Source organism: Anomaloglossus baeobatrachus, chromosome 7 (genome assembly GCF_048569485.1).
Source record: "Anomaloglossus baeobatrachus isolate aAnoBae1 chromosome 7, aAnoBae1.hap1, whole genome shotgun sequence".
Lineage (NCBI taxonomy): Eukaryota > Metazoa > Chordata > Amphibia > Anura > Aromobatidae > Anomaloglossus > Anomaloglossus baeobatrachus.
The window spans coordinates 203,519,469-203,531,498 of record NC_134359.1 but is presented as its reverse complement, the minus strand read 5'-3'; the positions used below and the strand labels follow the sequence as shown (position 1 = coordinate 203,531,498).

Below are 12,030 nucleotides of genomic sequence, written 5' to 3'. Positions count from 1 at the left end.
TTCAATGTGAGCACGTTATAGCATTTCAGTGTGCAGCAAAAATCTTTTTATTATACTAAATTCTAGTCTTCACTTGTCTTATTCTGTTTGGAGGTGCTGGTCAGTTTTTTAACATTTGTATATACACCATGTGCAGAATTATTAGGCAAGTTGTATTTTAGAGATTTTTTTTTTTGTTTATTATTGATCAACAACTATGTTCTCAATCAACCCAAAAGACTCATAAATATCAAAGCTTAATATTTTTGGAAGTTGGAGTGAGGTTTTTTTAGATTTGGCTACGTTAGGAGGATATCTGTTTGTACAGGTAACTATTACTGTGCAGAATTATTAGGCAACTTAATAAAAACCAAATATATTCCCATCTCACTTGTCTATTTTCACCAGGTAAACCAATATAACTGCACAAAATTTAGAAATAAACATTTCTGACATGCAAAAACAAAACCCCAAAAATTTGTGACCAATATAGCCACCTTTCTTTATGATGACACTCAACAGCCTACCATCCATAGATTCTGTCAGTTCCTTGATCTGTTTACGATCAACATTGCGTGCAGCAGCCACCACAGCCTCCCAGACACTGTTCCGAGAGGTGTACTGTTTTGCCTCCCTGTAGATGTCACATTTTAGGAGGGACCACAGATTCTCTATGGGGTTCAGAACAGGTGAACAAGGGGGGCCATGTCATTATTTGTTTAATCTTTTAGACCTTTACTGGCCAGCCACGCTGTGGAGTAGTTGGATGCATGTGATGGAGCATTGTCCTGCATGAAAATCATGTTTTTTTGAACGATACCGACTTCTTCCTGTACCACTGCTTGAAAAAGTTGTCTTCCAGAAACTGGCAGTAGGTCTGGGAGTTGAGTTTCACTCCATCTTCAACCCAAAAAGGTCCCACAAGTTCATCTTTGAGGATACCAGCCCATACCAGTACCCCACCTCCACCTTGCTGGCGTGTGAGTCGTAGTGGAGCTCTCTGCCCTTTACTGATCCAGCCTCTGGCCCATCCATCTGGCCCATCAAGAGTCACTCTTATTTCATCAGTCCATAAAACCTTTGAAAAATCAGTCTTAAGATATTTCTTGGCCCAGTCTTTTCAAACAGCAGGAGAAAAGCAGGTTTTGAATACCTCGTCAAACCACAGGAGTCCAGGTGAAGATAGTAAAAAACTCTTTTCTTTATTTTCACAGGTCTACGCATTTCAAGGACATATCCATCCTCTTCCTCAGGACAAATGTGCAGAGAATACTATATCATATAGTATTCTCTGCACATTTGTCCTGAGGAAGAGGACGGATATGTCCTTGAAACGCATAGACCTGTGAAAATAAAGAAAAGAGTTTTACTATCTTCACCTGGACTCCTGTGATTTGGCGCAGTATTCAAAACCTGCTTTTCTCCTGCTGTTTGAAACTACTCCTTGCTGCGGGACCGCTGCCTTCCACGTTTTTTACATGCTTTCAAAGGGGTTGTGACTGACACAACCCTACCAGGTGAGTGTTCCTTCTGACATTCACCACCGTTTGTCATACCGGGTAAGACCCTATTGCGCCTTATCTTTCCACAGCTTTTTTGGCCCAGTCTTGACGTTTTATCTTATGTTTCTTGTTCAAAGGTGGTCGTTTTTCAGCTTTCCTTACCTTGGCCATGTCCCGGAGTATGGCACACCTTGTGCTTTTTGATACTCCAGTAACGTTGCAGCTCTGAAATATGGCCATACTGGAGGCAAATGACATCTTGGCAGCCACACGCTTGATTTTCCTCAATTCATGGGCAGTTCTTTTGCGCCTTTTTTGGCCAACACGCTTCTTGCAACCCTGTTGGCTATTTGCCATGAAACGCTTGATAGTTCAGTGAGCATGCTTCAAACGTTTGGCAATTTCAAGACTTCTGTATCCCTCTGCAAGACATCTCACAATTTTGGACTTTTCAGAGCCCGTCAAATATCTCTTCTGACCCATTTTGCCAAAGGAAAGGAAGTTGCCTAATAAGTATGCACCCCTTATATCGGGTGTCGATGTTATTACACCACACCCCTCCTCATTACAGAGATGCACATCACTTGATTTACTTAATTGGTAGTTGGCTTAATTGGCCTATACAGCTTGGAGTAGGACAACATGTATAAAAATTATCATGTGATCAAAATGCTCATTTGCCTAATAATTCTGCACACAGTGTATGAAGAAGGCACAAAAATGAAGTAATCAGAATATCAGAGTTGGTTTTGAGGCTTCGTATTTTATCAGATGAATTTTAGAGTTTCATTTAATTTCTTTGAAGCTAAACATTGTATTTATATATCCAATAGGATTTGAGGGATTTCAATTTGCTAAATCTATTATTTACAGTTTCATTTATATGTTCAATAGGTGTAATCCTTATACTAGAGAAATCTTTATTATGACGCAGAGTGGAATGTCTTGAGACACTTTGCCATAACAAGCCGTTCTTTGTACAGATGTTTATTGATCTGTTGTCTCAAGGTTTGGTTCATTCGATCCATGTACTCGAGTCCGCACTTGCAGACCAATAGGTAAATTACATATGTTGATGAGCAATCAATATGATAATTATTTGGTAAATCTTCATTTGTAATGTTAAAATGTATTGTGCTGATTTCATGGTTTGCATTACACAGGCATGCAATATTTGGGTTTATGAAAATTGTTTCAAATGCAATGACTGATTCTTATGTTTTCTTATGGAACGTGTAAGATGGTCAGTGGTAAAATCCGTGAGGGGAGATATGTTTGTGCTGAGAGAGTTAATTGGCCATGACAAGGGCCAGAATTTTTGAGAACAGTCAAAGACATGGGTGGAATGGGAATAATTATTCACACCTCTCCACTCTAGGGTGTGGTCTTGCAAGTAAAATGAAGGCCGAAAAGCTGCATTTTGAAAGCATTGTGCATGCGGAATTCATGCATTCTGGATGCTTGCTCTGCCATAGAAAGAGTGGGAAAAGCATCCAGGATGCACAAATTAAGTGACATATTGCTTTTTTAGAACGCAGAGTTTTGTCAAAATTTTTCAGCAGCCGAAACGCTGCGTTCTAAAACCCAATGTGCAGATGGAATTTGCACAATCTTCATAGATTGTGCTGGGGACGCAGGACGCATGCTTTTACGTTGCGGTGCAGAATGCAGCGTAAAAGCATGAAAAAAGTACATGTACGCACACAGCCTAAGACTCCTCACCGCTGACAGCCAGATTGGTTTGTCAGTCTCAGCAAGGAGAATAGATTTAAACTCTCTTAGAAATATAGATCACTAGAGCTTCAAAAAAGTCACCAGAATCTTATTCCACTCCTTCATAACGACATCACAGAGCTGGTGATGTTAAAGACCTTGCATTCCTGAACCTCTGTTTCAAAAGGCCTCATAGATGCTCAATAGAATTTAGGTCTGGAGACATGCTTGGCCACTCAAGCACTTTTACCCTCGGTTTCTTTAGCAAGGCAATGTTCGTCTTTGAGGTGTCTTTGGGGTTATGTTGGAATAATGACCTGCTGCCCCGTTTGAAGAGAAAAAGGATCATGCTCTTCTTCAGCATGTAACACTATATGTAGGCATTCATGGTTATATTACTTTTGTGATAGACTATATGTGACTTGAATACTTCTGTACACATTCCAACTACACATGCACAGCCTAGCTTAATACACTTGTATTGAGAAAAGTCAGGCACATCTAGTTGGAATGTGGCTGGAAGTATGCATATTGCATACTTATGGTCACGTGAATGCCTGCTCTTGCATTGGACACCAGAGGATCCTGACAGCTTGTGGTGTTAAGGACTTAACAGCAGCAGGTGGAGCTTAGCTCTGCTTACTACTGTTAGAGGCAGATAATGACTGTGTAACACCAATTCATCTTTATTTCTGGAAACAGCATATAAAGTTATTTGCAAATATAATGTTATGTCAAGCTACGCTCCAAAAACTATACATTTGTATAGTGCTTCCCCTTTGTTTATTTTAATCTTTTCTCAAGCCTGCAGCATGGAGCTCCAGGACCAACATATCAGCTAATGGAGGGGCATGTGACCAGTCCATCTATAGGACACCTCTATTGAATAACACTACATGAGGGACTGCACATCTCCAAGTTTTCCTTGCTATCGAAGGCCACTAATAGATCGGTATGGTCATGCCTCTCGATTAGCAGCCATGTTTGAGCCAGACAGAAAAGTTCCAAATAAACAAGAGGGAGGTGGTATAAAAATACAGACATCAGGGCAGGTCTTCCAATAACATTTTATAAGAAAATTACTTTTTTAGCAGTGTCTTATTTTCTAGAATTACAAAAGTATGGGACTTCAAAATGTAACATGCCATATCTTTCTTTGTCCTGACATTATCTGTGGAGTAAAGTCCGGGGGGTGTGGGGGGAGCATTGTAGGTTAAGCAAATATTTCTCTAATGTGTTTAAGGCATCATTGGTTTAGTCAGTGAGAAGTTGAAGACAATTTACAGTACTTAGTGATCAAAATAATGAAAAGTAAAACACTCAGATTATTTACCTTGCAACATTAATAAAATAAAATACCTGATATTTTCCATTGACCAAACAATGAAGGTCTCCAGGAAAAGCAGTATTTCTTATGTCCACATCATGGGGGGAAATGTATATCTTCTGATTGTTCATATTGAAGAACTGAATCTCAGTTAATCCAACACTGTAAGGATTCCCCCAGTTGGATGTAATTTCAACTGTAACGTATATGGCGTCTCTTTCTGCTAGAGGTGAAATGACCTAAGAATGGAAAAGCAAGTAATTATCATTCATGGATGAAAAAATAAAAGTCAACTGATACATATACACTACACTCCCTGACAGAAGTTCTGTCACTTATCCATATTATGTAAATAAAAGCTAATAACCTGACTTTAAATTCATCCATTGGTTTTATAAATTACTCTTTTGAAAGCTGAAACCCTCCCAAATTTGGTTTAGGTTATGAAAATAAAGTTGCTGCAAAGCTGAAATATTGATCATTTAATGAACACAGAAAGGTCAGATTGTGGCAAGACAAAAGTTTTGTCGCCCACAGAAAGTAATGTGAAATGCAAACAAATAATTAACTTCTAATGCAAAGATATCTTGCATAACATTGGTGAATGAAGTTGTGGTGCTATTAGAGCCATATTTAATATTTTGTGTGACTTCCATGAGCTTGAAGGACTGCATTCATGCGGTTCAACAATGATTCATACAATTTATTGATGAGGTCATCAGGAATAGCAAAGAATGTAGTCTTACATGCCTCCCTGAGTTCATCTAGATTCTTTGGTTTGGTCTTCCAATCTTCCTCTTTCATCCTACCCCAAACATGCTCAATGATCTTCATGTCTGGTGACTAGGCTGCCAGTCCTTGAGCACCTTGATCTTCTTTGCCAGGTGGAACTTTGTTATAGAGATGGATGTATGAGATGGAGAACCATCCTGCTGCAGAATTTGACCCCTTTTATACTTGGGAATGTAAGAGATTAGCTTATAATTATTGATATTTTAGGCTATTGATATTGCCTTCCACCTTGCAAATGTTTCGCACACCCCCATACTGAATGTAACACCAGACCATGATCTTTCCACCACCAAACCTAACTGTTTTCTGTGTGTATTTTGGATCCATACGAGCTCCAGTAGGTCGCCTGCAGTATTTACGCCAGCTGTGGGGTAGTTCAACTGAAGATTCATCAGAGAAATCCACTTTCTGCCACTTTTCCAGCGTCCGTTGTTTAGCAGGCTGTGGGACTTGGCAAATGCCACACAGTTTTTTAATTGCCTTTTGTTTAGTGCTGGCTTCTGGGCACTGATTCGACCAGGGAGGCCATTTTGAGACAGAATCCTACAAACTGTTCTAGTTGACACAGGGACTTGAGGTGACCAGGCGTGTTGGAGCTCTGCTGCAGTGGAAGAGGGGCTGGCTTTGGATTTTCTAACCAACAAAAGTTCCTCCTGAGCAGTTGTCTTGCGGGGTTTGCTGGACCTGGGCTTGTCAAAAACATCTCCAGTCTCTCCAAATCTTTTTTTAATTCTTTGTACTTGACGCTGAGACACATTAAATGTGCCAGCCACCTCTCCAGTGGATCAGGTCTTCAGCCTCTTGATAATCAAGGCTTTGGTCTAAGGGTGTATTTTTGGCATGTTGTCAGAGGTCAAGTTGCAGTTCAAGTGAAGGTCTGGGGTGTTGGGTTTCTTTTTATACACACCCACTAAATAACTGATCAGTTAGTGAGCACAGGTGAGGATGTAAACTAGGATTGTGTGTAGTATATGACAAGGCTACAAAACTTTTGTCTTGCCAAAATCTGACCTGTGTTCATTAAATGATCAATATTTCAGCTTTGCAGCAATTTTATTTTAATAACCTAAACCAAATTTGGGAGGGTGTCAGCTTTCAAAAGAGTAATTTATAAAACCAATGGATGAATTTAAAGTCAAGTTATAAGCTTTTATTTACATAACATGGATAAGCGACAGACCTTCTGTCAGGGAGTGTATATAACCAAAAGTATTGGGACGCACCTCCTAAAGGGAACTTGTCACTTGATTCATGCTGCCCAAACCGCAAGCAGTATGAATTAGAACCTGGCTACATGATTGCACCAAGGTATATTTTCCTCTGAAATACGCAGGTTTTTCAGAGAAAATATACTTCAAAGATCCAGCCTGGGACAATAGTCACAGATGAGACTAGTCCAGTGCTGCCTCCTTGGCCTGCTTCTTCTAACATCACAGGTATCTCACATAGCAAGAAACTGGACAACAACCCAGAGCAGCGCTGAGAAAAGCTGGATTTTGTAAGTATATTTTCTCTGAAATGCTGACCGGTTTCACAGAAAAATATACCTGGCTACAATTATGCAGCCAGGCTCTGATTCATTCTGACCGCAGTTCGGGCAACATGAATTAGGCGATAGGTTCCTGTTGATAACTAACTTTTTTCATTCAGTCTGCTATAGAGGTGTAAAAAAAAAACCAAGCCATGAAAAATTGTGAAAGAATAGATAATTCTAAAGAGCTCACTGAGACCAGGGTGTTTCTGCAATAGGACAATCCCTCTGGAACAAGTCAGACTGTGAAATGTCTTCTCACCTAATGATTCCATGATCAGCTGTGAGTAGTAATATTGAAAAATGGAACGACTTAGGAATCACAACAACTCAGCCACAAGATGTCAGACCACATAAAGTTATGGAGCCAGGTTATGTCAAGTGTTGAGATGTATGGACATAAAAGTAGTCATCTGGTACTACCATCAGCAGAAAATCTCTGGGAGTGTCACGGCATGGGTTTCCATGGCTAAGCAGCTGCCTGCAAACCTTACATCACCAAAACACAATGTCAAGAATCAGACAGAGAGGCGTAAAGAATAAAATCAGTGCGTTCTGGAGCACTGGAAATGAAATCATGCTTCTCCAACTGAATAATGTGAGGGACATGTTTGGGTTAGGTGAATACCAACAGAATGTAACAAGCCTATCTGCATTGGGCCAACTGTAAGGTTTGTTGGAGAAGGGATAATACTGTTGAGTTGTTTTCAGTAGGTGGGTTGGGTCTCTTAGTTCCAGTGGAACTTGACAATTGGATAATTGTAGCACCTAACTTTGCGGGAACAGTTTGGGGAAGGGAAGGCCTTTTTCTGTCCCGGCAGCACTGTGCCCCAGTGCACAGAGCAAGGTCTATTATGGCATGGCTGGGCAAATCTGATGTGGATGAACATGATCGGCCACACAAAGTCCTGATCTCAAGCTCATCCAACACTTTTTGGATGAACTAGAATGGAGATTGAGAGCCCGGCTTCCTCCTCCAACATCAGTGTCTCACCTCTCAAATGCTCTTTTGGATCAATGGAAAAAATTGCTAGACACCTTCCAAAATCCTGTCAATAACGTTCCCAGAAAATAGAAGATGTTATAGCTGAGAGTACCAGGTCCATTTTAATCCCTATGGATTTAAGGGTGTTTTACACGCTGCGACATCGCTAGCGATCTCGTTAGCGAAGTGACACGCCAGATCGCAGATACGATTTGCCGAGATCGCACATGTAACCGGCACTACAAAGAATGACCTATGTGCGATCTCGGCAAATCTTATCTGCGATCTGGCGTGTCACATCACTAACGAGATCGCTAGCGATGTCACAGCGTGTAAAGTACCCTTTAGAGTGAGATGTCATAAAAGCTCCTGTACAATTTTTAAACCTTTTTATTAACCCCTTCACCCCCAGTCAATTTTCCGTTTTTGATTTTTACTTCCTTTCTTCCGAGAACCGTAACTTTTTTTTATTTTTCTATCAATCTTGCCATGTAAAGGCTTCTTTACAACTTACAATTTCTCGTGCGATCGCATTTGCCCCCAATTTATTGCCCGTGTCGCACAATGTTGTAACCCCCCGTCACACGTACTTACCTTCCAAACGACCTCGATGTGGGTGGCGAACATCCACTACCTAAAGGGGGAGGAACGTTCGGCGTCACAGCGACGTCACACAGCGGCCGGCCAATAGAAGTGGAGGGGTGGAGCTGAGCGGGACGTAAACATCCCACCCACCTCCTTCCTTCAGCAGTGCCGGCGGGACGCAGGTAAGCTGCAGTTCATTGTTCCCGGGGTGTCACACGGAGCGATGTGTGCTGGCCCGGGTACGATGAACAAGAGGACGTGCGATTTTTAGAAAATGAGCGATGTGTCAGTGATGAACGAGAAGGTGAGTATTTCTGCTCGTTCATAGCTGTCACACGCTACGATATCACTAACGATGCCGGATGTGCGTCACTTATGACGTGACCCCACCGGCATCTCGTTAGATATATCGTAGCGTGTAAAGCCCGCTTAAGGGCTTATTTTTTGCAGGACGAGTTGTATTTTTATATGAAACCATAAGTTTTACCATATAGTGTACTGGAAAACGGCAAACAAATTCCAAGTGCAGAAAAATTTAAAAAAAAAAAGTGCAATTGCATGATTGTTTTTGGGATATATTATTTATTCACTGTGTTCACTATATGGTAAAACTGATGAGTCGATGCGATGCTTCAGGTAATTACAAGATCGTAGACAAAGAAATATGTATAGGCTTACTATTATCAAAGGGGTTAAAAAAAATTCAGACATTTGTCAAAAAAAGTGGCGCACTTTTTGAGCCATTTTCCAAAAACCATAGCGTGCTCATTTTTTGGGATCTATGGCTCAGTGACTGCTTTTTTTTTGCATCTCGAGCTGTTTTTAATAGTACCAATTTTTGGGCGAATGCTAGGTTTTGATCGCCTGTTATTGCATTTTGCGCAAAATTTACAGTGACCAAAAACGTAATTTTGATGTTTGGAATTTTTTTGCCGCTATGCCGATCAGATTAATTGATGTTATACTTTGATAGATCGGGTGTTTCTGAACACGTCGATGCCAAATATGTGCATATTTTTTAACCCTTTAATTTTCAATAGGGCAAATGAGCGGTGATTTGAACTTTTAGCTTTTTTTAATTTTTTGAAACTTTTAACAATTTTTTTTATTTTACTAGTCTCCCTAGGGGACTATAACGATCAGCAATTTGATCGCTCATTTATTTCTGTAGATTAGAGCAGCATTGCTCTGATATGCAGAAAAGCTGCTCTCCTCTCACACATGGTCCTCTTCCGGCTGTAAGAGGAACTGACTCTTGATAGCAACAGGAGTCATCACGTGACCCTGTGCTACCATGGCAACCATCGGATCCACGTGATCACGTCACATGACGTCCGATGGAGTCGGGGGAGTGAGTGCTTACTGCAGCTGCGATGTACAACGCGTTGTCACATTTTGACAGTGCTGTGCAAGGGGTTAATAGACGCAAGTGGAAATCGGGTCCACTCGAGCCTGATAGCCGCACATGTCAGCTTTTTAAATCAGTTGACATATGCGGAACTCACTGCTGGCTGCCTGCAGCAGCCGGCAGAGAGTATACCGACAAAAGGCAAGACGTATCCAGTACGTCCAGTGTCAGTAAGAGGTTAATGACCTTGCTGATCGGATTGAGAGTAAAGTGTCAGTCTTTGCTGACGACACCAAACTATGTAGGATATTGAAAACTGACCTTGACTGTACAATATTATAAAACGATTTGAATAAAATGTCTGAATGGGCAGACACTTGGCAAATGAGATTTAAATGTTGATACATGTAGAGTAATGCACTTAGGACAAAGTAATTCTATTGCTACATATAATGTAAATGGAAGTAAACTCAGGACTACACAACAGGAGAAAGACTTAGGTATTCTGGTTACAAGTAAACTGAGCAGCAGTATTCAATGTCAAGCAGCAGCTGCAAAAGCAAAGAAGATTTAAGTGTATAAAAACAGAGATTAGATCCTGTGATCCCAACATATGGTTACCCCTCTATAAATCACCTGTAAGGCCACATGTGGAATATGGGATCCAGTTTTAGGCTCCACATTTTAAAAGGATATTTAAAAATTAGAGTCAGTTCAAATGTGGGCAACTAGATTATTACAAGGAATGGAAGGTCTCACATATGATGAGAGGTTGGAAAAGTTGGGCTTGTTTAGCTTAGGAAAAAAAAAGAAAGACGTTTCAGAGGAGATTTCATTTAGGCCTCTTTCACACGTCCATTATAAACATGCACGTTTTTCACGGACGTGTCAAAGGTGCGTTTTGCCCTTTGTGAGCTGTGTTTATGGAACACGTGTGTTCTCCGTGTGTTATCCGTGATAACACACGGAGAACGGGAACTTTCTTCTCACCTGTCCCTGGCGTTGCTGTCCGTGTTGCTGATCTTCGGTCTCCGGTCCTGCCGACTCCCCGCTGCTGCTGCTTCCGGCCGCAGTGAAGTGAATATGCAATGAGCAAAATGAGCAGCAGTCGGAAGCAAGTGACAGCAGTGGCAGAGACAGCAGGGCTGGAGAAGGTGAGTAAAGTTTTTTTTTTTATTATTTTCTCAGATGTGTTTTCTCCAGGGCGTGTCACACGGAACACCTCCGTGTGCTCCGTTTGCGTTCCGTGTGACACCCGTGATGCCGGAGAAAAATGGACATGTCTGTGTGTGGAGCACACGGGCACACGTATGCTCCACACGTACACACGGTCCATGGCAGAATATGCACGTGAGCGCAGACCCATTGATTTAAATGGGTCTACATGTGCCCGTGTCTCCGGTACGTGAGGAAACGGACCAAACACGTGACGGAGACACGGACGTGTCAAAGAGGCCTTAAAAATACATGTGTGGCCAATACAAAAGGACTGGCACATGACTTATTCCTTCCAAAGACCATACAAAAGGACCAGGGGGAACTCACTACAGGTGAAAGAAAGGTGATTTTGGCAGCTAAATAGGAAAGGGTTCTTTATAGTTAGAGCAGTCAGACTGTGGAATTCCCTACCACAAGATGTAGCAATGGAAGACACTAGAACAGCTTTTAAAAAATGGCTAGATGATTTCCTCAGTACACAAGTCTTCCAGAAAACTACTCGAGTTCCCCAGTGACTTCTATTATACTCGGTTCATGAGTCAACCCGTCTGAGCATCCAACTGCTTGTTATGATACGGAGCACTGTAGTGCTTGCTCATCACTAGTACTTAATAAAAAGCAATTGTGAACACAAACCTTTATGTAATATTGTATTTCATAAAAAAAAAAAATCTGTCCTGTAAATCATGAGAAACGACTCTTGGCTACATCCAATTCCTTTATTATCAGAAAATTGCTTTGCATGGTACATGCCGCATTTATAGAAACAAGTCGATGGCAAACAGCGATGATGCTCTGTCCGAGTGACTATCCAACAAACTCATCAGTTACACTCAGATTACACCTGGGCCCTTTTCCTTTTGCTTTTCTTCCACTTTGGATGTATACTTGCACTTGTGTGAATCATTGTACTAGGCTGAATGCATGATATGGGCACACAGCACTTCATGTGGTTTGTTCTTTTGTTCTTTCTTTGACAACGAATGATGCAAGATAACAAGCATCTTCTCCCCAGCAATTCTATGTGAGATGCTTGCTTCCTGAAAGGTT

General features: G+C 41.2%; 1 protein-coding gene across 2 annotated transcripts in view; it reads right to left on the bottom strand.

Moving 5' to 3' along the window:
- KATNIP (katanin interacting protein) overlaps positions 1 to 12,030 on the bottom strand; it is a 379,833-nt gene that overhangs the window by 225,198 nt on the left and 142,605 nt on the right. For both annotated transcript variants that reach the window (XM_075317875.1, XM_075317876.1), the window contains exon 13: positions 4,554 to 4,760. In XM_075317875.1, coding sequence (XP_075173990.1) covers positions 4,554 to 4,760 — 207 coding nt within the window. The remainder of the gene's footprint in view (positions 1 to 4,553; positions 4,761 to 12,030) is intronic.